This window comes from Eleutherodactylus coqui, chromosome 4 (assembly GCF_035609145.1).
Source record: "Eleutherodactylus coqui strain aEleCoq1 chromosome 4, aEleCoq1.hap1, whole genome shotgun sequence".
Classification (NCBI taxonomy): domain Eukaryota; kingdom Metazoa; phylum Chordata; class Amphibia; order Anura; family Eleutherodactylidae; genus Eleutherodactylus; species Eleutherodactylus coqui.
In genome coordinates, this window is record NC_089840.1 from 207428808 (window position 1) to 207452086 (window position 23279).

The 23279-nt window shown below is 43.5% G+C and overlaps 1 protein-coding gene across 2 annotated transcripts in view; it reads right to left on the reverse strand.

Moving 5' to 3' along the window:
• The window catches only part of TLL2 (tolloid like 2), a 148822-nt gene that overhangs the window by 27520 nt on the left and 98023 nt on the right, over positions 1-23279 (reverse strand). The window contains exons 4-7 of one of the 2 annotated variants that reach the window (XM_066600616.1): positions 22201-22347; positions 21276-21393; positions 18090-18268; positions 16201-16306 (exon numbers count right to left, since the gene is read on the reverse strand). In XM_066600616.1, coding sequence (XP_066456713.1) covers positions 16201-16306; positions 18090-18268; positions 21276-21393; positions 22201-22347 — 550 coding nt within the window. Of the gene's footprint in view, positions 1-16200; positions 16307-18089; positions 18269-21275; positions 21394-22200; positions 22348-23279 lie in introns of those variants that run through there. The other variant, XM_066600618.1, reaches the window with a different exon arrangement.

Sequence of the window (23279 nt, forward strand, 5' to 3'; positions counted from 1 at the left end):
ATATATGTTGCAGAATATGTGCTTAACGAAGTTTTTCCAGGACTAAATTACTGATGTCCTACTCTCAGGATGGGTCAACAATAGTTGATTGGTGAGGGTCTATGGCAATCAGCTGATTGAAGGGACAGCTGCAATTGGGTAAGCATCAAAATCACTTTAGTCCATAGAAAGCACAGCTGCTATTAGGCCATGTGACTGATGAATGTGATGTCACAGGCCTGAGAAGAGGCCATGGTGCTTACCCGAATGCCATGGTCTGTTCAATCAGCTGATTGGCAGAGACCCCAAGTAGCAGATCAGATACTGTTGATGCCTCCTAAGCGTAGGTCATCAATAGTAAATTCCCGGAAAACCCCTTTAACATAGTTTTTATTGTAAAATATGTTTTTACAAGATTCAGCACATTTTGTAACTTATTGATTGAACTAATCTGATTTTCCTATGGAGTCCAGTAGGCGGTCTTAGTCAATGTCTTCCCTGTATGAGCATGCAAGCAGGAATGGCTGTCAAACACTGATTAGGATCACCTACTGCATTTCCAAGTTTAGAAAAAGTAAGTATTTTAAGCAACAAGTTACAAATTAAGCTGAATATTTTCCCACAAAACTAGTTATCAACCTGCTCAGCTTCCCCTGCTCTATAGCCTCCTGCTGACAGATCAGACTGCATGTTCAATGTGACCGATTCTAGTAAAAGGATTTGTACACTTTTGCAACTATTTTATATTGCCCAAATACATTCATAAGAAAATAACGTAAATGTTGCAAACACTCAGTGAGAAGCAGTCTCCCATCTGTCTCCATGGTAACAGACTACAAACCCACCATGTATGTTGACTGACCCTGCAGTTATATTCTTTACTCACAGAAAGTAGCTCAACAAGAAAAGGGATACTAGAAATGATGACTGCAGGATTAGACTATGCACAGAATCTGAGGAAATACCTAGATTTAAAAAGAAGCTAAATACACAAACAGTAGGGTTTATAAACCAAGAATTTTTGCAAAGTTGACCAACTTCGCCTATGCAATTTTGGTCTGTGAGAAACGGACTAATTTCGGTGCGTTTGTATGTGAATGTTGCATGCATTTTTTTTTATGTATGAGCAAGTTTTTTTTTACATAAATGGGTCATCAGCTTTTTATGTGCGTAAAAAAATACAACCTGCAAGAAGTCCCTATTGATGTTAATTTTTTCTTGCCATCTCTTGATAACATATGTAAAAACCACATTGCACATGCATGCACCGTGTGTCCTCTGTATTTTTTATGCCCCCACAGACTCATGTGCGATTTTGGTTCGTGGATACGAGTCAAAGTAGTATATACTGTGATTGATATATATTTTTTTTTTTTATGTGCAACATCAGTTTGCATAAAAACCCGCATTTCCGAATATACAAATTTATACACAGTAAATTAAGACTATAGACAACACATTAACAGATAATATATCCATTTGAAAGGGCCCTAAGGGTGGGTTCACACGTCATCGATTTCCGGCCGAATTTGGTGAAGTTCTGCAGCAGCTTTCAGGTCTTCAATTTGAATTCACTTGAAAGCATGAAATCTGCTGCAGATCTGCACCAAAACGCACAACAAAATCTGTGCATGTGAACGCACCCTAAGGCCTTAGTCAGACGGGCGTTTTTAGCCGCGATTTGCGCATGCGTCCGGCGATTTTATAAAACCATTGCTTTGCAATGGTATCGGACACATGAGCGCTTTTTATGCGCTCGTCCGATAAATTATAGAACAAAAAAAATTGCAGATCGCACCTATGTGCGATCTGCGATTCCTGTTCTCTTCTCTATATGCGCTCAATGGGGCCGGCGGCAGCAGCGCCGACCCCATTGAGAACATATAGAAGACAAATCATTCTTCTCTGCCACAGCTGTAACAGCTGTGGCAGAGAAGAACGATGTTTGCCCATTGAATTCAATGGAGCGGCAATACAGCCGCTCCATTGAAATCAATGGGCTGCCAGCGTGCGCGGGGTGAATTGTCGGGAAGGGGTTAAATATATAAGCCCTTCCCTGCAATTCATCCTAAAATGTGTTAAAATAAAAAAAAAAATTGTATACTCACCTTTCCGCTGCAGCCGGAGTCCAGCCGCGGCCGCTGTCAGTTCTCCTGAACTGCTTCTCGGCACTATTCAGCCGGCGGGGCTTTAAAATCCCCGCCTGCTGAATGATCTGCCTCTGATTGGTCACAGCCCTGACCAATCAGAGGCCGGTTTCACTCACACACCCATTCATGAATGGGTGAGTGACTGCTGCCTCTCAGCGCTGAGCCAATCAGGGGCAGGTCTGACTCACATCCATTCATGAATTCATGAATGGGTGTGAGTGAGGCATGCCTCTGATTGGCTCAGCGCTGAGCCAATCAGAGGGCAGGTCTGACTCACACCCCCTTCACACCCACTGCAGGACGGCCGCGTGGAGCTCCGGCTGCCGGGAGAAGGTGAGTATACAATTTTTTTTTATTTTAACACATTTTAGGATGAATTGCAGGGAAGGGCTTATATATTTAAGCCCTTACCGACAATTCATCCCGGGCTCGCCCGCAGCGCATTGCTTTAAATGGAGGCGGCTCTATTGCCGTCTCCATTGAATGCAATGCGCTGGACAGCTCCGGCCCGTTTCTAATGAAACGTGGCTAGGAGCAGATTTTCGGGCGATTTGCGGGCAACTTACGCACACTGGTCCCGCGATTTGCGGATGCGCATCCGTCATGCGATCGGCAAATCGCGCGAAAAAACGCTCGTCTGACTAAGGCCTCAAACACACTGAAAAACTAATAGAGATAGTCATTAACCAGTAATAAATGAGAAACCATATAGATATGCGATCCACTGGCAACTAAAAAATAGAAACTAGAGATGAGCGAGCACCAAAATGCTCGGGTGCTCGTTACTCGAGACGAACTTTTCGCGATGCTCGAGGGTTCGTTTCGAATAACGAACCCCATTGAAGTCAATGGGCGACCCGAGCATTTTTGTATATCGCCGATGCTCGCTAAGGTTTTCGTTTGTGAAAATCTGGGCAATTCAAGAAAGTGATGGGAACGACACAGCAACGGATAGGGCAGGCGAGGGGCTAACAACTTTTACTTCTGAAAAGCCCTCATTAGCAATGCATACCTTAGCTAAGCACCACACTACCTCCAACAAAGCACAATCACTGCCTGCATGACACTCCGCTGCCACTTCTCCTGGGTAACATGCTGCCCAACCCCCCCCCCCCCACGACCCAGTGTCCACAGCGCACACCAAACTGTCCCTGCCCAGCCTTCAGCTACCCTCATGCCACGCCACCCTCATGTCTATTTATAAGTGCGTCTGCCAGGGGAACTGCAGGCACACACTGCAGAGGGTTGGCACGGCTAGGCAGCAACCCTCTTTAAAAGGGGCGGGGCGATAGTTCACAATGCTGTACAGAAGCAATGAGAAATCCAATCCTGTGCCACCTCCATCTGGAGCTGCACACGTGGGCATAGCAATGGGGAACCTATGTGCCACACACTATTCATTCTGTCAAGGTGTCTGCATGCCCCAGTCAGACCGCGGTTTTTTATAAATAGTCACAGCCAGGTACAACTCCGCAATGGGAATTCCATGTGCACCCACAGCATGGGTGGCTCCCTGGAACCCACCGGCGGTACATAAATATATCCCATTGCATTGCCCATCACAGCTGAGGTAATGTCATGTTTAATGCAGGTGGGCTTGGGCCCACACTGCATGCCCCAGTCAGACTGGGGTTCTTTAGAAGTGGACACATGCAGTTACAACTCCGTGTGGACCGACAGCATGGGTGGGTGCCAGGAAGCCACCGGCGGTACATAAATATATCCCATTGCATTGCCCATCACAGCTGAGGTAATGTCATGTTTAATGCAGGTGGGCTTGGGCCCACACTGCATGCCCCAGTCAGACTGGGGTTCTTTAGAAGTGGACACATGCAGTTACAACTCCGTGTGGACCGACAGCATGGGTGGGTGCCAGGAAGCCACCGGTGGTACATAAATATATTCCATTGCATTGCCCATCACAGCTGAGGTAATGTCATGTTTAATGCAGGTGTGCTTCGGCCCACACTGCATGCCCCAGTCAGACTGGGGTTCTTTAGAAGTGGACACATGCAGTTACAACTCCCTGTGGACCCACAGCATGGGAGGCTCCCTGGAACCCACCGGCGGTACATAAATACATACCATTGCAGTGCCCAACACAGCTGATGTAACGTCAGCTGTAATGCAGGTGGGCTAAAAATTAATTTGATTACACTGTAGGCGAGGGCCCCCAAAAATTGGTGTACCAACAGTACTAATGTACCTGAGAAAAATTGCCCATGCCCAACCAAGAGGGCAGGTGAAACCCATTAATCGCTTTAGTTAATGTGGCGTAATTGGTAACTAGGCCTGGAGGCAGCCCAGTTAAAATAAAAATTGGTTCAGGTGAAAGTTTCAACGCTTTAATGAGCATTGAAAGGTATAAAAATTGTTTAGAAAAATTATATGACTGAGCCTTGTGGGCCTAAGAAAAATTGCCTATTCGGCGTGATTACGTGAGGTTTCAGGAGGAGGAGCAGGAGGAGGAGGAGGAATATTATACACAGATTGATGAAGCAAAAATGTCCCCGTTTTTGATGGTGATAGAGAACGATGCCTTCATCCGTGGGTGCAGCCTACGTATTGCTTAGGTATCGCTGCTGTCCGCTGGTGAAGGAGAAGTCTGGGGAAATCCAGGCTTTGTTCATCTTGATGAGTGTAAGCCTGTCGGCACTGTCGGTTGACAGGCGGGTACGCTTATCTGTGATGATTCCCCCAGCCGCACTAAACACTCTCTCTGACAAGACGCTAGCCACAGGACAAGCAAGCACCTCCAGGGCATACAGCGCGAGTTCAGGCCACGTGTCCAGCTTCGACACCCAGTAGTTGTAGGGGGCAGAGGCGTCACGGAGGACGGTCGTGCGATCGGCTACGTACTCCCTCACCATCCTTTTACAGTGCTCCCGCCGACTCAGCCTTGACGTGGGAGCGGTGACACAGTCTTGCTGGGGAGCCATAAAGCTGTCAAGGGCCTTAGAGAGTGTTGCCCTGCCTGTGTTGTACATGCTGCCTGATCTCCGCACCTCCCCTGCTACCTGGCCCTCGGAACTGCGCCTTCGGCCACTAGCGCTGTCGGATGGGAATTTTACCATCAGTTTGTCCGCCAGGGTCCTGTGGTATAGCATCACTCTCGAACCCCTTTCCTCTTCGGGTATGAGAGTGGAAAGGTTCTCCTTATACCGTGGGTCAAGCAGTGTGTACACCCAGTAATCCGTAGTGGCCAGAATGCGTGTAACGCGAGGGTCACGAGAAAGGCATCCTAACATGAAGTCAGCCATGTGTGCCAGGGTACCTGTACGCAACACATGGCTGTCCTCACTAGGAAGATCACTTTCAGGATCCTCCTCCTCCTCCTCCTCCTCAGGCCATACACGCTGAAAGGATGACAGGCAAGCAGCATGTGTACCCTCAGCAGTGGGCCAAGCTGTCTCTTCCCCCTCCTCCTCATCCTCCTCATGCTCCTCCTCCTCAACACGCTGAGATATAGACAGGAGGGTGCTCTGACTATCCAGCGACATACTGTCTTCCCCCGGCTCTGTTTCCGAGCGCAAAGCGTCTGCCTTTATGCTTTGCAGGGAACTTCTCAAGAGGCATAGCAGAGGAATGGTGACGCTAATGATTGCAGCATCGCCGCTCACCACCTGGGTAAACTCCTCAAACTTTCCAAGGACCTGGCAGATGTCTGCCAACCAGGCCCACTCTTCTGAAAAGAATTGAGGAGGCTGACTCCCACTGCGCCGCCCATGTTGGAGTTGGTATTCCACTATAGCTCTACGCTGCTCATAGAGCCTGGCCAACATGTGGAGCGTAGAGTTCCACCGTGTGGGCACGTCGCACAGCAGTCGGTGCACTGGCAGATTAAACCGATGTTGCAGGGTGGCAGCGTCCGTGTGGGACTTGCGGAAATGTGCGCAGAGCCGGCGCACCTTTCCGAGCAGGTCTGACAAGCGTGGGTAGCTTTTCAGAAAGCGCTGAACCACCAAATTAAAGACGTGGGACAGGCATGGCACGTGCGTGAGGCTGCCGAGCTGCAGAGCCGCCACCAGGTTACGGCCGTTGTCACACACGACCATGCCCGGTTGGAGGCTCAGCAGCGCAAGCCAGCGGTCTGCTCTGTCAGATCCTGCAGCAGTTCGTGGGCCGTGTGCCTCTTCTCTCCCAAGCTGAGCAGTTTCAGCACGGCCTGCTGACGCTTGCCCACCACTGTGCTGCCACGCCGCGCGACAGCGACTGCTGGCGACGTGCTGCTGCTGCTGACACATCTTGATTGCGAGACAGAGGTTGCGTTGGAGGAGGAGGAGGAAGGTGCTTTAGTGGAGGAAGCATACACCGCCGCAGATACCACCACCGAGCTGGGGCCCGCAATTCTGGGGGTGGGTAGGACGTGAGCGGTCCCAGGCTCTGACTCGGTCCCAGCCTCCACTAAATTCACCCAATGTGCCGTCAGGGAGATATAGTGGCCCTGCCCGCCTGTGCTTGTCCACGTGTCCGTTGTTAAGTGGACCTTGGCAGTAACCGCGTTGGTGAGGGCGCGTACAATGTTGCGGGAGACGTGGTCGTGCAGGGCTGGGACGGCACATTGGGAAAAGTAGTGGCGACTGGGAACTGAGTAGCGCGGGGCCGCCGCCGCCGCCATCATACTTTTGAAGGACTCCGTTTCCACAACCCTATACGGCAGCATCTCCAGGCTGATAAATTTGGCTATGTGCACGTTTAACGCTTGAGCGTGCGGGTGCGTGGCGGCGTACTTGCGCTTGCGCTCAAACACTTGCGCTAGCGACGGCTGGACGGTGCGCTTACAGACATTGCTGGATGGGGCCGAGGACAGCGGAGATGAGGGTGTGGGTGCAGGCCAGGAGACGGTAGTGCCTGTGTCCTCAGAGGGGGGTTGGAGCTCAGTGGCAGGTTGGGGCACAGGGGGAGAGGCAGCGGTGCAAACCGGAGGCGGTGAACGGCCTTCGTCCCACCTTGTGGGGTGCTTGGCCATCATATGTCTGCGCATGCTGGTGGTGGTGAGGCTGGTGGTGGTGGCTCCCCGGCTGATCTTGGCGCGACAAAGGTTGCACACCACTGTTCGTCGGTTGTCTGCACTCTCAGTGAAAAACTGCCAGACCTTTGAGCACCTCGGCCTCTGCAGGGTGGCATGGCGCGAGGGGGCGCTTTGGGAAACAGTTGGTGGATTATTCGGTCTGGCCCTGCCTCTACCCCTGGACACCGCACTGCCTCTTGCAACCTGCCCTGCTGCTGCCCTTGCCTCCCCCTCTGAAGACCTGTCCTCAGTAGGTGTAGCAAACCAGGTGGGGTCAGTCACCTCATTGTCCTGCTGCTCTTCCTCCGAATCCTCTGTGCGCTCCTCCCTCGGACTTACTGCCCTTACTACTACCTCACTGATAGACAACTGTGTCTCAACGTCATCGTCCTCCTCACCCACTGAAAGGTCTTCAGACAGTTGCCGGAAGTCCCCAGCCTCATCCCCCGGACCCCGGGAACTTTCCAATGGTTGGGCATCAGTCACGATAAACTCCTCTGGTGGGAGAAGAACCACTGCTGCCCAATCTGAGCAGGGGCCCGAGAAGAGTTCCTGGGAGTCTGCCCGCTCCTCAGAATGTCTCATTGTAATGGAGTGAGGAGGCTGGGAGGAAGGAGGAGCAGCAGCCAGAGGATTCTGAGTTGCAGCAGTGGACGGCGCAGAACTGTGGGTGGACGATAGATTGCTGGAAGCACTTTCTGCCATCCACGACCGGACCTGCTCACACTGCTCATTTTCTAATAAAGGTCTACCGCGTGGACCCATTAATTGTGAGATGAATGTGGGGACGCCAGAAACGTGCCTCTCTCCTAATCCCGCAGCAGTCGGCTGCGATACACCTGGATCAGGAGCTCGGCCTGTGCCCACACCCTGACTTGGGCCTCCGCGTCCTCGGCCGCGTCCACGTCCTCTAGGCCTACCCCTACCCCTTAGCATGCTGTATTACCAGTAATGCAGAAACAGAACGCTGTAATTAAATGTGCCGCTTATTGGCCTGTGGTTGGAGGCTGACTTCGCTTACGGAACGCCAGGAAATAATTTTGCGCAAGCCTGCTGTAACACTTAGCTGGCTGCGTATGAATTTGGAGAACTACTACACCCAGCACAGACCCAGAACACTGAGGACACTCACAGGCAGCCCAAATAGATTTTTTTCCCACAAATGTTTTTGGAAAGGCCCACTGCCTATATTCAATCAATATGTCTTCTGTCCCTGCCTAAGCGCTTCTGGCCCTGGGGTATGTCACAGAACTGCACAGTGTTGCACTGTGAACTGCAATACAGCGGTGATTTCACAGCCCAGACAGAGCCAGGAAATAATTTTGCGCAAGCCTGCTGTAACACTTAGCTGGCTGCGTATGAATTTGGAGAACTACTACACCCAGCACAGACCCAGAACACTGAGGACAGTCACAGGCAGCCCAAATAGATTTTTTTCCACAAATTTTTTTGCAAAGGCCCACTGCCTATATTCAATCAATAGGTCTTCTGTCCCTGCCTAAGCGCTTCTGGCCCTGGGGTATTACTGCAGGGCGCAATGCTCTGCACGGCCGATATACCAAAAAAAAAAAAAAAAAGTGCAACACTGCAAAAAGCAGCCTCCACAGTACTGCACACGGTTAGATGTGGCCCTAAGAAGGACCGTTGGGGTTCTTGAAGCCTAAAATACTCCTAACACTCTCCCTATAGCAGCTCCAACAAGATAGCACTTTCCCTCCTCTATGTCAGAACGCATGTGTGGCGAGCCGCGGGAGGGGCCGATTTTTATACTCGGGTGACACCTGATCTCGCCAGCCACTCACTGCAGGGGGGTGGTATAGGGCTTGAACGTCGCAGGGGGAAGTTGTAATGCCTTCCCTGTCTTTCAATTGGCCAGAAAATCGCGCTAACGTCTCAGAGATGAAAGTGAAAGTAACCCGAACATCGTGTGGTACTCGTACGAGTAACGAGCATCTCGAACACGCTAATACTCGAACGAGTATCAAGCTCGGACGAGTACGTTCGCTCATCTCTACTGAGATAGAATATTATTTGTTACTAGTAGCTGGAGCAGAGGTCTTCGCATCCTTCAGCAAGCAGCCGTAAAGCCGAAATAGATGCAGAATAGAAAATGGGTGAAACAAAACCCATAAGGTACCACCGGCACCAAGGAGATTCAAGGGCTGTATAGTTTTTAAGTGTGCAAGATATTCTGGAGGAGCTGCAGACCAGATACAGATCCACCTAAGTGGGAGTAGGTGAACCGAGGGAATTCAACTCCTCCATCTCGCCAACATCTATGGGATTTCTTCAACTGTCCCGACTGTTGCACCCTCCACTGGTATACCCGTGTCCTCCCTGGCAGTTGGGACCTTACACTCCCCGGGTCTCAGACTGTATAGAAAACTAGCTGAACTTTTATGAGGAGGTTTCGCCCTAGAACATGTTTTCCAATGCCGGGTGTTTATATTACCAAATCAAAGGATCTTATTGTTTGACGTATTTGATGGGAGCGCTGCGCCGAGCCACCAAGTTTTTTTTATAAAGCAAAAATAGCGCTGTGCTCTACACAGCAAGAGAAGTTTTCCAAAAATACGCAATTTATACATGTAGAATAATGATGATTTTTTAAACACAAAACTTTTAACCCCTTAAGAACCAAGCACGATAAATACGGCGTTGGGCCCTGGGCTTTAATTCGGGTAGATAGCAGAAGTATGGCATGGGATAAAAGCCACTGCTCCTGCAATCAAGCAGGAGCAGGTCAGGTTGTCAGCTCTTTGCCACAGCTGAGAACCCGGAGGAGTCGGGAGAAGGTTTTTAACCACTTCTGCCTTCTCCTTTCCAGGCTACATAGTACACAGTGCAGATTAGATATCTAAACAGCCTAAACAAAATGAGAAACTCCTTCCCATACTTTATTTTATATTAATAGATTAATTTTAGAAATAAACAAATATAAATTAAAAAAAGAAAATAGTTTTTTTTTTAGTTTTTTACCCTCAAAAGCAAAACAAAAACAAACTGTAAAAAAAAAAAAAAAAGTTAGTGAAAAAAAAGATATAAAAAATAGCCATATATGTCACGGGAAAAAAATGCAGCAAAAATAATTTTGGTAGCTAAAGAATAAAAAAAAAAAAAAAAAAAAAAAGGGTAGTAAAAGCCCAACTTGGGTAAAATCCCTAAAAATTGTCTGCTCCTTTAGGACCGAAACACCCTGGTCTTTAAGAGATTAAATGTGAATCTCACAAACTAATATTGGATGATTCTGGCAAATCACATACTGAATCAGCAGCTACCTGATTTAGTATACAGTTCTATGCAAGAAACTGAACCCTAGTTTTAATTTCTGCCTAGGACAACAAATCGGTGGACATTTCTCATATTCACCACATATAATACCTACAGAAGTGGCTGTGTTTGCCTTATTCCTTTTCTTAAGCTTTTTAATTCCTCCATATAATGTCTAACTCTTCACAATGCCTCATTCATGGTTATTATGTTGTGTTGAATTGCTGATTCCTAAAGACGTAAAACTGGGATTTGCAACGACTGGCAAACTCTTCGTCATCTACAAAGAGTTGATGATTCCACAAGCTACAATTCCTGGTAAATGAGCTTATTTGAACAAAAATTAGATTTATAGGAGTTTTGGTATCTTATAAAAAGTGCAGAGACTCTACAAGATCATTAAAAGGACCTAAAGTAGAAACCACTCTCCGTTTACACAACTCAATTTTTATAGGGTATCCAGCAGAGACGCTGCTCTTATTTCCCATAGGGATTCTGGAACTGGATTTTTTCCCCCAAAAGCATTCAACTGCACTTTTAATTACCAGCTTTCCCAAATGCTTTATTTCGAGCTAGCTCAGAACCAGTTAGATATGGAAATTATTTCCATTATCTTGAAAGTGCCTTTGCTCTCAGTATGTAGAGCACATCACTTCTCAGCTGGAATAGGATTATAATGGAAGCGCTAAAGAAAAAAAGTTAGAAGTTGTTTACATAAGTTTTATCGTATCCTCAATAGTAATTCTCATTAAGCACTACAAAGGCACCGACATGGTGTTTAGGAGTTAACTTCCTGGACTGGTTGCAATTGTAATTTTACAATATTTGATTTGTTGGTCTGAGTTTCAATGGGAAAGAACATTCGTTTCATGTCTTTTTCTACAAAAGCACAATCTTAATCAAATCATAAAATGAACTAAGTTCTGTGAAAGAAGAGACAAGTATGTCATTATAATACAAGCCAGAGAGCCTTTGAAGGAATGTTATGTAATGGTCACAATATGAAATATATGGCTCAAAAAAGAGCCAGTCAAATAATGACCTTCTCAAGAAAGCTTTATTGAAGATGGGGACTGACAAGGACTACTGACGGGGCTTGTGTACATTGTCAAGTCCTATCTAAAAACTATAGCTAAGAATAAAGATGAGTAAACCCCTCATGACTGTGGCCATTCAATTAAAAGGCTACATCAAATCACATACTGCCATATATTTCACTCATTCAAGCTATTCGATGGCGTGAGAAGTTTATAAGGTCTATTAATCAAGAGGTTGGGTAGCAGAATTTGTCTAAATATGGTCAATTTTGTCTTTGGGGCAAAATTGACACTAAATCTCTAACAGTGACTGATGCTATAGATTCGTAATTACATATATTTGGATGCGGAACCCAAAAAGTGACAACAGCTAGGAGAGGTTTTTTTTGAGGTTGTCACTTAGATTTAAGGATACTGGAATAGATGGGGATGTGCAAGCAAGGTAAAGAGGCCAGAAGTAGTTAACCTTTCCCCAACAGTCACATTAAATTTGGCAAAACGCTCCCAGGAAATATTTTTTTTTATTGTAGATTTTGAATTTATGTTTCACATAAATATATTTGGTGAAGAGCTTTGTTGCCTTAAGTGCATTATTAAACTCTTAGGGACATAATTAATTTATCCTTAACTGCTTAAAGACCAAGTGCGATAAATATACGATGCTTGGTCCTAGGCTTTAATCCCGGCCGATAACAGAGGTACGGTGCAGGATTAAAGCCTCTGCTCCAGCAATCAAGCAGTAGCAGTTTGGGGTCTCAGCTGTTAGTCACAGCTGAAGACCCAGAGGAGAAGGAAGAAGCAGTTTTTAACAGCTTCTGCCTTTCCAGGTTAAACAGCACTCATTGAGCACCAAATACTAAAAAGAGTGAAAGTGGAAGTATTACTTCAGCTATGTGACCTGGTGATTACATGACCGCTGTATGCCCCCTGTTACAGTAGAGCTGCAGAGTCCTAGCAGACCTTAATTAGCTTTGTAAGTGACTACTGTCACTACAAGGAGAGGTTTTCCCTGTAACTGGGGCTCCTATAGATGCCCCAGCTACAGTGAAAAGTTATGGGAAAAAAAAAAAAAAAGATATAATACCTCTATAGGTCAGTCACATTGTATGACATTATGGGGGTCAAAGATGGCACAAAAATAGTTGCAAAAATAAGACATAAAAAAGAAAATGACCCACCACCAATGCCAACCAGAACAGTGACCATATGTAATCTAAAACTATACATTTTATATATCAAAATATCGGAAACAAAATGAGGAACCTATTCCTTTGTTATATTTTAGTGTAAGTTAACTACTTTAAAAAAAAAAAAAAAAAACACAACTATAAATTTAAAAGATAATTCTGCTTTTTACCTTCAATAAAAAAAAAAAAAAAAAGAAATGTCAGAGAAAAAAAGATCTAAAAATGTAGCCCTACATGTCACAGGTTAAAAAAAACGCAGCAAAAATAATTTTTGTAGTTGAAGAAAAAAAATAGGTCAGTAAAACCATGACATTGTTAAAATCCCTAAAAAGTGTCTGGTCCTTTAGAACCACAACACCCTGGTCCTTAAGGGGTTAAAAAACAGTAAATGATTTACCCTTTTGTGTTTCATCAGTCAGAACTTTATTTTTTTGTCAGTGTAGCTGGGACTAGTTCTAGTTTTTATGAGAACTAATTTTGGATACATATAATATACTGAATAACCGATTTTTTTTTTTTTTACTGGTGGTGGTGGGGGTAATGGAAAAAATTATTTCAATCATTCTTTTGGGGGATTTATTTTTGTGCTGTTCCTCATGTTGTATAATTATGTTAACTCTATTTTATGGTGTTATTACAATTACAAACACCACCGAATTTATAAAAGATTCTAATTTTACTATTTTTGCACAACTTTAAACAGAAAGACTTTAAGTGTCACCACATTTCAGGACCAGAGCATTTTATTTTTCCTTCGACAAAGCTGTATGTGGGTTTGTTTTTTCAGGACGACTTCTACTTGTAGTTTTATTAGCATGATTTTGAGTTATACACAACATTTTGATTATGTGTTTCCCTGTTTCAGAGAAGAAAGATTAACAGAAACCTTCTATTTTGGCATTTAGTTTTTGTTTTATTTTCAAATGCAATTTACTGTGCTAGATAAATAATGTACTATTTTATTGTGCAGGCTGAAAGAGATGTGGCGATACAAATTATCTGCAGTTTTTTGTTCTTTTCACTTTTCCAATATTTAAAGCCTTGTGTAAGAGAGAGAAAAAAAATGTTCTGCAAAAATGTATAGATGCCATGGTCAGCAATGACTGCAGCATTGTCAGGATTAAATGGTGATTAAATTATCAAATCTTCCTCTTTTCACTCTATTTCTGGGGGGAAAAGACCCCTATATGTGACAATAAGAGAGCAAATATACTCCCTGATTGATAGGGATAATATGAAGAAAATTCAATGTTACTTTCTACTGGGACAGTGAGAGACAGGGGAACCACAGGTCCTTCTCTGCTGCCTGCTCGTTCCTCTCAATCTCCTCTGCTATGCATACTGACTGAAAAAAGTGACAACTGTAAGTTCAATACTCCTGCCCGCACTTCAAAAGACTCTAGCTCCAGTTCGGTAACTGCTATCAGCATGACAGGAGTCTTGGCTTTAAAATGACAGTGAAAGCACGTTGATAGCGCTGAGAAAACCACAGCTTCCATTGTTTGAAATAGAACGAGCTGTGTTCATCCAAAACCCTAATGTCTTTTACCTGCACAATAAACAGCATTCGTCCTAAACTGGGGGTCAGTCATAGTTCTCCTATAGCTGTATTAATAGGCAAATGTCTTTTGAATCCATGTATAAATGATTTTTGGCGGAACTGCTATTTAATAGCAACTACTGGCAAAAAGCGTAAATGTACTATAGAGATTGTAGCCTAGGCACAAGCATGAAAAACCAGAGGAAGCAACTGTGCAGTTAGTTTATACATGCAACAAGAGTCCTTTGTATTTCTGTAGTTTACAGTCCATTACTTAGGAAAATGAATAGGATGAATTATGTGTTATATGCTTTTTTGTCCTTACACGATACAGCTTGTAAATATTTCTTAAGTACACTACCAGGTGGGTCACATATCACATTTAACATTGGTACCAAGATGGCTTTTTGTTTACAATATGTACTTGTGTGAAGCAGAATAACTCAATGCCAGCAACAATAATGAACAAACTCCATTAAAAGGTCATATGAACATATGAGATTAAGAATTTATTATGCGGCTTTGGGCGGAATTCTTCATAAAAAAAAGTCAGTTATCAGATAGCAGCCTTATGTCAACTTAAGTTGGTTTGTTGCAATTGATAGACACAAAGAATATGGCACTTAACCAGGCAGATTTGTGCTTTTGCATTCATTTTCTGAATTACGTTCAGCCTGCCTACAGCTGCCCCTGGGGATCAGTTTACAGTTTCCGCTTCTATATTTGTGGCCATTTAACAATTCACCCCAGTATGAGGCAAGCCTACATTCGTTTACACTCACCAAATTACACAGCTGCGTTTCCAAAGCCTAGTAAGTATATCCGCTATATTTTAACAAGGCAATAAAAGGGGAGTTCTGGACCAATTGTCTTGTATACATCATTTAGGAGAAGACTACCTTAGTTTTGCTATACGAGAAGATCTCCATATTTCCCAGGGGAACATTTTCCCTAAATTGAATAGCAGCACTTTTGCAGAGGCCCAAAGTAATATAAAAGCAAAAACCGCAACAGCTATGTGATATACAAGTATCATCTCTGGTCCAAACAAGTAATATAACTAGGGGTTGGTATATACAGCATATTTTCCTATATATCAATGCAGTCCCTCGGTTACTTTACCATACATGTAAAGTTACAGTTAATTCCAATCTTCTACTCATCCACCTCTAGTAGGGCCATAACTTTGTAGATCCCTTTAGTTGTCCTTCCATATGCAGAACTGATAAATACAGTAGGCAATACGATGGTCAATATAAAAGAGGTAAGCCAATCTTACTTTTTCATAGCCGAGATGGGACACTGCTGTCATGGCTACTGGCCATGTGGCTGGAACCTACAGAAAGAGCCAAGCTCGTAGAACAAGGGAGACAAGGAAACAGCATAACACAGTGCGCTACGCTGTTTCCGTAATTCCATGAATTAACTACCTAATGTATACTCTCTCTGATTGGCCAGTGCTGATCATGTGAGCAGCATTGGCCAAATCAGAGAGCAGGTATAGTGTACTGGTAATTAACACTGTGTGCATTAGGTAGTTTGAAGAGTCCGTTGGCCATCTTGGATGGCTGAAAATAGGACCTTGGATTAACTCTAGGCAATTTACCTTCCCCATCTGGCCCTGGGACAGATTTGTCCCGAAACCAGAGATCTTCCATGTTGGTTCTATAGGTACAGACACAAGCTAGCTGCCCTGTATGGGTAAGCTGCTAAAAAACATTGCAGATCTCAACTTACTGGATTCTGGTAAGGTTAATGAGCATTTGGGTGTGGAAGTAGAAGGAAAATGCGGACTACAATGAAACCTAAATTGTCATATTATATATGGGAAAGGCTATTATGTGAAAGGCAAAGTAATAAAAAACCTCAGACATAATACAAATGTATTGGAAACAAACAAGTCTATAAACCAGGGATATTTGATCTTCACATTAAGCATATACAATTAACAGCTGAGACACAATAGAGCAAATAGAAAATAACAAATTCTATGAAGAACTTAAGAGACATAACCTTAGATTCCAACCTTGAGAATGTGTTCCGGGCATAATGCATGATACTATCAAAGTCATATGTCTCTCCCAAAGAATTGACTTCTCCTGGTTCCATCTTAAGGAAGTTGTATTCCTGGCCTACAAGACAATATTTAAAAAAATTCTTATATTTCAATGTATGTTTATAAAGAGCATCCATTACTTTACCATGTAACAGACTAGTTTGTGGTCTTATATAAATCAACTTGGCCTTAGTTTTGCCCCATAAATGGATCTTCTAGAAGAAGGCTCCCTACACTCGGTTACACAGCATAGGTCACCACAATAAGGTTTCTATAAATTGATGAGTGGGTACCATGAAGGTCAGTGTCTGTTTGATACAAAGAAATGAGTGATATTTTCCACAATTGGTAACAAAGCTAAGATAAAGTGACAATTTCATTACCCGGAACTACTGTAAATGAGTGAAAAGCTAATTCTACTTAAAACGTAAAGATTTATGTACAGTAGTCCCTGGCTAGTATTCTTTCTCCACTAGACGTTACTGCCACGGCCCTGCTTTTTTCCATGTCTTAGGATGGAGTCTGGGGTGACGTCACTATGTCGACTCCAGATCTTGTGATGCACCAGCTAATCAGTAACCATATTACAGTTGTTTAGCTGATTGACAGCCCAGCCAGCTAATTTCTTATGATCTCTAAACCGGCCACATCTTGCTGGGGACGCCGGTTATACTTCTAGTATTCTGGGCTGTCAGGACTCTCTGCATACCTGTCTGTTGTCAGTTTTGTACTCAGTTTATCTATGTGCTGTAAGTTGTCAGTGTTCTACATCCAGTCTATCTGTAGTCCCTGGTTCGGTTCCCAGTTCCTCTCGGAAATCCGATCTCGCTTTGTACAAGGTGCTCCGCCTCAAGAGGAGTCCAGCTGGGCGCTCTTTTGGGGTGTTCCATTCAGATCTGTAGCAGTGTTCTGTCTGGTTCTGCATCTAGCTACCATTATTCTCCAGCATACATACCTGTCTGGACTGTATGGATATCCTGCTCACTCTGGTTTCGTCAGTAGTTTTAGATGTGACATTTATAGTTGTCACTATGCATTTGGAAAGGAAAATTTCTACTGGCATCTGCCATCCCAGCCTCAACCATCAGACTACAGGTTAAAGATAATTCATCACTTCAAAAACACATCTCAACTACTTCAGGGTCAATGGCCATATACTCTACAGCACTCCAGCCAATGCTTGTCATTATAAATGCTAATCCTAGGCGTGTGTGTGTGGCTTTTTAGCCATGACAAAAGGTAAATCTATAAGGCTTCCAATAGAAGTTCATGTAATAACTTGGTGAGAAGAAATACGTTTTACACCCTTCAAGCTCTTGGTGATCCACTTGTGTAAGCTTGTATAATCTACTACTAGATAACTAGGCAGCGGTTGCTTCAAGATGTTTCACTTCAACCTATGGCTTCCCACACACGGCCGAGCGAGATATTGGGTCATGAAACTCGGCCCTCCCCGCCTCAGCGCGCTCCATTTGCAAATTTTTTGTCTGGCAGGCAGGGGGGAGAGGGAGAGGGAGAGGGAGAGGGAGAGGGAGAGGGAGAGGGAGAGGGAGAGGGAGAGGGAGAGGGAGAGAGAGACCCAGGAAAAAAAAAAAAAGCCCGGTACCCGGGTTGAGTCTCCCATTGTAGTCAATAGGGTTCGTTACTCGAGTAGAGCTCTCGAATTTTACGAAAAGCTCGACTCGAATAACGCGGACTCGAGCATTTGGGTGCTCGCTCATCTCTAATAAGACCCCTTTCAAAAGGATGGCATTCGATTCGTGCATCCCACAATGAGCAAATCTCGCACGATTTTCAGAGCCATGTGAAAACTTAACTCCATAGACCATGAGGCTCAGAATGTTCTCATGTTCTCTCACCTTGCTGTATGTTTTCTCTTACAATTGTCACGTGTTCATCTCTGTCTGGACGTGTGTGTTCATGCCAAAATCCAATCACATGTCCTAGTTCGTGGACCACAATGCCAAACTTATCACAGTTCTTTCCTATGGATATAGCCTGAGGACCTCCTCCTCGTCGACCTACATATGAACAGCAGCTTAAAAAATTTTAAAAACAATTATAAATAATTTTCTACAGTTTGTGCCTTAGTATCATTGTATGCCTTGTCCTCTATAACTGACACTAGTATTCTAGAACATAATTAACTACATACAACTGATATCAATATACACAGACCGAAAATAAAATAGACAACAAGCGGATACAGTAAATAGATAAAATATTGTTGGCGATCAACAATGTAACTTTTTTATTTGGGTAGTTGGACATAATTGTTAATATCTGCAAGTCTGTTGATGACATCAGTTTTGTTCATTTTTTCAAAAAGCAAAAACACAATTTCAACAATAAGCACCCAAAGGCTAAAATTTGATTGCATCTTTATAGTATGTGCACCTTTACCACTGGGTAGCAACTGCCAATCCTTGTCTCCCCCCCCCCCCCCCCTCCTTCCCCCTTGCAAGTGGTGACCAGGGAACAACTGCCTGAACTGCATAATTCAGCACCATGAATGTTTGATTAGGCCATTTGGACAGCTATGAGTGAACATATATGTGCAACCGATGCAGCTGAACAGGACCCAGTAGATAAAGAGGCATCTACCACCTTAACAGTAGTTTGACATTGTATTGCCTGCAAGGTCTTAGCTAATAACCTGCATGGCTCACAATTACTGGTAGATCAGCAGAGATGCATAAGGGTTATCTAAGATGATTAGGAACAGAAGGGCTCTATATACTGTGGTCCTCTGCTGAAAGACACAGCACAACCTTAAATGAGCCCTCTCCAGTCTGAAGACTATAGGGGCAAATTTACAAAAGGGTTTACACTACTTTCTATGTAAAAGAGTCGCAATTTTTTGCACAAGCAGGCATTTGCACAAAAATTTGTGACTTTTCTCCTTTTTTCCCTAACCTCACCACTTCCCCTTTTTGCCCCACACCAACTGATTTATGTAGAATTGATGCCAGAATCTGGTGTAAATTTCTGTTTACGCACATGGAGATTCCGGCAAGGCACTGAATATGTGAAGCGGGGTGCACTTCTTCATCAGTTCAGCACAGTGTGTCCAGGAAAACTGTACTAAGTCTGGCACAGGAAATGCCGAACTTAGTAAATTTGCCCCCATAGTTTCTATACAGGATCCACACAAGCCTGATTAATCATCATGCAATCTGTAAGGTATGGTCATGTGTTGGCAAATGCTATGGATTTTCAGTGAAATTAGCCGTAAAAAATTCACACTGTGCCAATATACAATACTGTGCAGAAGTTTTAGGCAGGTATGGAAAAATGCAGCAAAGTAAAAATGCTTTCAAAAATAGAAGAGTCAATATAACCCCAATTCCAAAAAAGTGTGTAAAATTGAAATAAAATGTTAACATGGAACACATCAGAAGGGAAAGGAAAACATTTTTCCATTTCATTTGTTTAAATTTTAACTCATTTAAAAATTGATGACCGCAACATATCTCAAAAAATTGGGATAGCATTCACAAAAGGCTGGAAAAGTAAGTGGTACCAATGAAAAACAGCTAAAGGGTCAATTTTCTATTAAGGGCTCATGCCCACAGACTAAGTGGGATATGCCCGTGGTTTTACGCTGCGGGGAGAAACAAAAATTCCCCACTGATGATCGCGGAAAAACATGCTTTTTACCGCATTTTTCCGCGGTCTCCATTAATACTATATTGATGAAGACCTCCCGCCGCGGTAAAACATGGCAAAATAGAACATGCTGCAATTTTTTCCCACAGCATAAATCTACGGCAGAACAAATCAGCAGAAAATTAACTCGCGTTCTCTGCAGGATTTCTCCAAGATTGTTTGTTCCCGAAAGAGAATCCTGCAGACTGACAAACTATGCGGCAAAATTATCTCCTCTTTACTCTTATCATTTGTTTCCAGATTCAGTGTTTCCTTTAAAGAGGATTTCCTCTGAAACCACAAAACTGCATGAGTAGACCAGAAACTACAAAGTCAATAATTATATATTTATTTCATTTATGTTGCTATTGGCATTTTTTTATTGAGTTGCAGCATTTTTTTAAGTGACAACAGTGCAGCCATATTGGTATTTTCTTAAATAGTTTCTAAAGACCGAAGAGTCAGTCAAAAGCTTGCCTTCAGTCATCCCTTTTCCAAAAATGACAGGAGGAGAGAAAAATAATATTCCCATAAGTAAAGAATTAAAATTGTCAAAGATAGGCTATCACTTTGATTTTCAACCTGCCAAGTTTTCCCATTTAGCTTACAGTATACACCTGGAGTAAAAGGGTGAAAAGAAAAAAGCTTTCCTGATGTATACTGCACAGTATTCAAAAAATTCAATTTGACAGATCTGTCCAAAAAGTGTGAAGTATCCCTTTCTGACTGTACACAGGGGTCAGACCTTAAGGTGAGAACAGTTAGGCTCCCTTCACACTTGGCATATTCAGCAGTGAAAATCCGCAGCAAATATGCCACAAGACCACAGTGGTAAAATCCACACCCAAATGGTGCGGATTTGGCCAAGTATATGGCTGCGGGCTTTAACTCTTGTATTTCAAGGCTTAAAATCCACAGCATAAAGAGGCATGCTGGGAATTTAGAATCCGCAGGGTTTTTTTTTAATAACTCTGCAGATTTAGGGCGGCAGCTTTACAGTCCATGTGGAGGTCTTTGAGATCTCCTCCACATGGCTTGTAAATATTGCAAAATTTCAGCAGCAAAATATGCCTGCAGCATTTACGCTATGTGTTAAGGTGGTCCTAGGGTGTATTCACATGGTTGCGGTTGAGGTGTGGCTAAAAAAATTTTCGATGCAGTTGCAAAATTCATTTATATACCTATTAAACCTGCAACCACATAACCACAAAATTATGGCAAAAACATATGCACATTGAGGTCTTAACAATCCCTCAACTGCAACTTTGTGAAAGCACTCTTAAAGGCACACTATCCAAAACAATTCTCTGGACCTCGATCCATAGGAGGGATAGAATACTAACATGTCCGTATGTTATTGTTTTAGATCTTCTATGACTTTTAGTCTTTATACTTACCCACATGTTCTGTAAGTAAAGACAATATAACTTTCCTCATCTGTTCTTTCTATAAATGTAACACAGGTAAATCTTTCCCAGTGCCTCATGGCTTGTTTAAATATTGCTCTTTGGTTGCCTGTAAAATAACACCATTAAAAGTGAAATTAACGTGTAGCACCTTTAAAAAACCCTCAATATTGATTCATTAGGTAATTTTTTGTTTTACTTGCACAGCCGTTTTCAAAAATGTTCATCAGATCTGTTTCCACAAAACAAAGATACTAATTTCTACGTACGACAAATATATTATCGGGCCACTCCGGAGAAAATAAATTTTTCCATCCCTGCCCCCCTCATTTGATTGCCTGTCACACTCTGGAAATCTTGAAGCTGAGATCTTTCAAATTTTAGTTTCACATCTAGCTCATGATAAATCAGCAAAGCATTAGCTAGAAGTTGTACCATTTCTGACCGCTGGGAGGACAGTTTAATTCGCGTTACATTTTATATCCACCTAAATAAGCTGCAGACCATAAGTATACAATCTGGAGAATGAGCCCTGATCTCCATTATTATAACTGTGTGTCAGAAATTGTGTGATAATCATCAGTAACTGATCATGTCCATATTCCCCTGCAGGTAATTTATGTGGTAAGTGCATGTAACGGCAGCACACAGACTGTGAAATTGAATTTATTTGAGAACTCATAACCCCAAGTAGATCTGACCTGGTCAGAATTGAAATCACATGACCATCTGAAGGAAAAGAGCCTAGGAGTTTCAGACAGAAAGAATTAACTACCCAAGGTAATACTAGTTCACTTATATACACTAGGTGGATTGCTACATGGTGAAAAAGAAAAAAAGGAACAAAACACTGGAGTGGCCCTTAAACAGTACAGAACTAAGTCCATGCCAACATAATTCTGATGGTGTCACAAACCAGTAAAGTTGCCTTGTATTATATAGGGGATGATTCCACCAGGCCATATTCTTTCGGTCCTTGAGGTTGCAGCTCTGCGGACTCGTTCTCCGTGTGGTTCAGGACTTTCAGTGGTGGATTGATTTGCAGTCAAAGCATCCAAGCTACCTTGTGGAGAAAGTTGGAACAAAGTTTAAGTATTCTAGTATGCTAACCACAAAGATAAAACTAGTAAAAGCAAATTGATATGGTGTTGCAAGGCTGAGAATGGTTCCCAGGTCCCAGATATATTCATTTGGATCGGTAACGGTATTAAGCTTCAGATGAAACCCAAGCTGGTTATAACTTTCCCCAGATGAGGAAGGTCTGACACATCCATGATTTCATAAAAACTTGTTTTATTATAGCTTGTTAAAATTAAGAGAGGTGCCAAACTACATTCATCAATGCTTACGAGTTTCGGACCAGTACCTTGTATGCTTTGGACAAGGACCCAGTTGGTCCAAAACGCATAAATATTGATCAATGCACAATGGCACCTCTCCTGTATCGATTTTAACATGGTACAAGAAAGAAAGAAGTTTTTATGGAGTTTTGGTAGTGTCAGACTTTTTTCATCTGCCAATGTTTGTCAAGCTAATCACAGACAACTATACTGTGCACTCCACCTACACCCTAGCTGAAGGACTATTCTGCATCTTTTGTGGGGAGTAGAGATGAGTGAGAGTACTCGCTAAGGCAAACTAGTCAAGCGAGTAGTGCCTTATGCGAGTACCTGCCCACTCGTCTCAAAAGATTCGGATGTCGGCGGGGGAGAGCGGTGAGCTGCGGGAGTGAGCAGGGGGGGAAGAGATCCCCACCCCCGCTCCTCCCTGCCGGCACCCGAATCTTTTGAGACGAGCGGGCAGGTACTCGTATAAGGCACTACTCGCTCGAGTAGCTTGCCTTTGCAAGTACGCTCATTCATCTCTAGTGGTGAGCTTTTCGTTGAACTTTTTTAGAACTTTTCCCCATCTGTCCTTTTTTATATTTCATGGAAAAGAAAATATATTTTTGAAGCCTTGAGTAGAGGAAAGATTACATAATGTTCTATTTTTAGT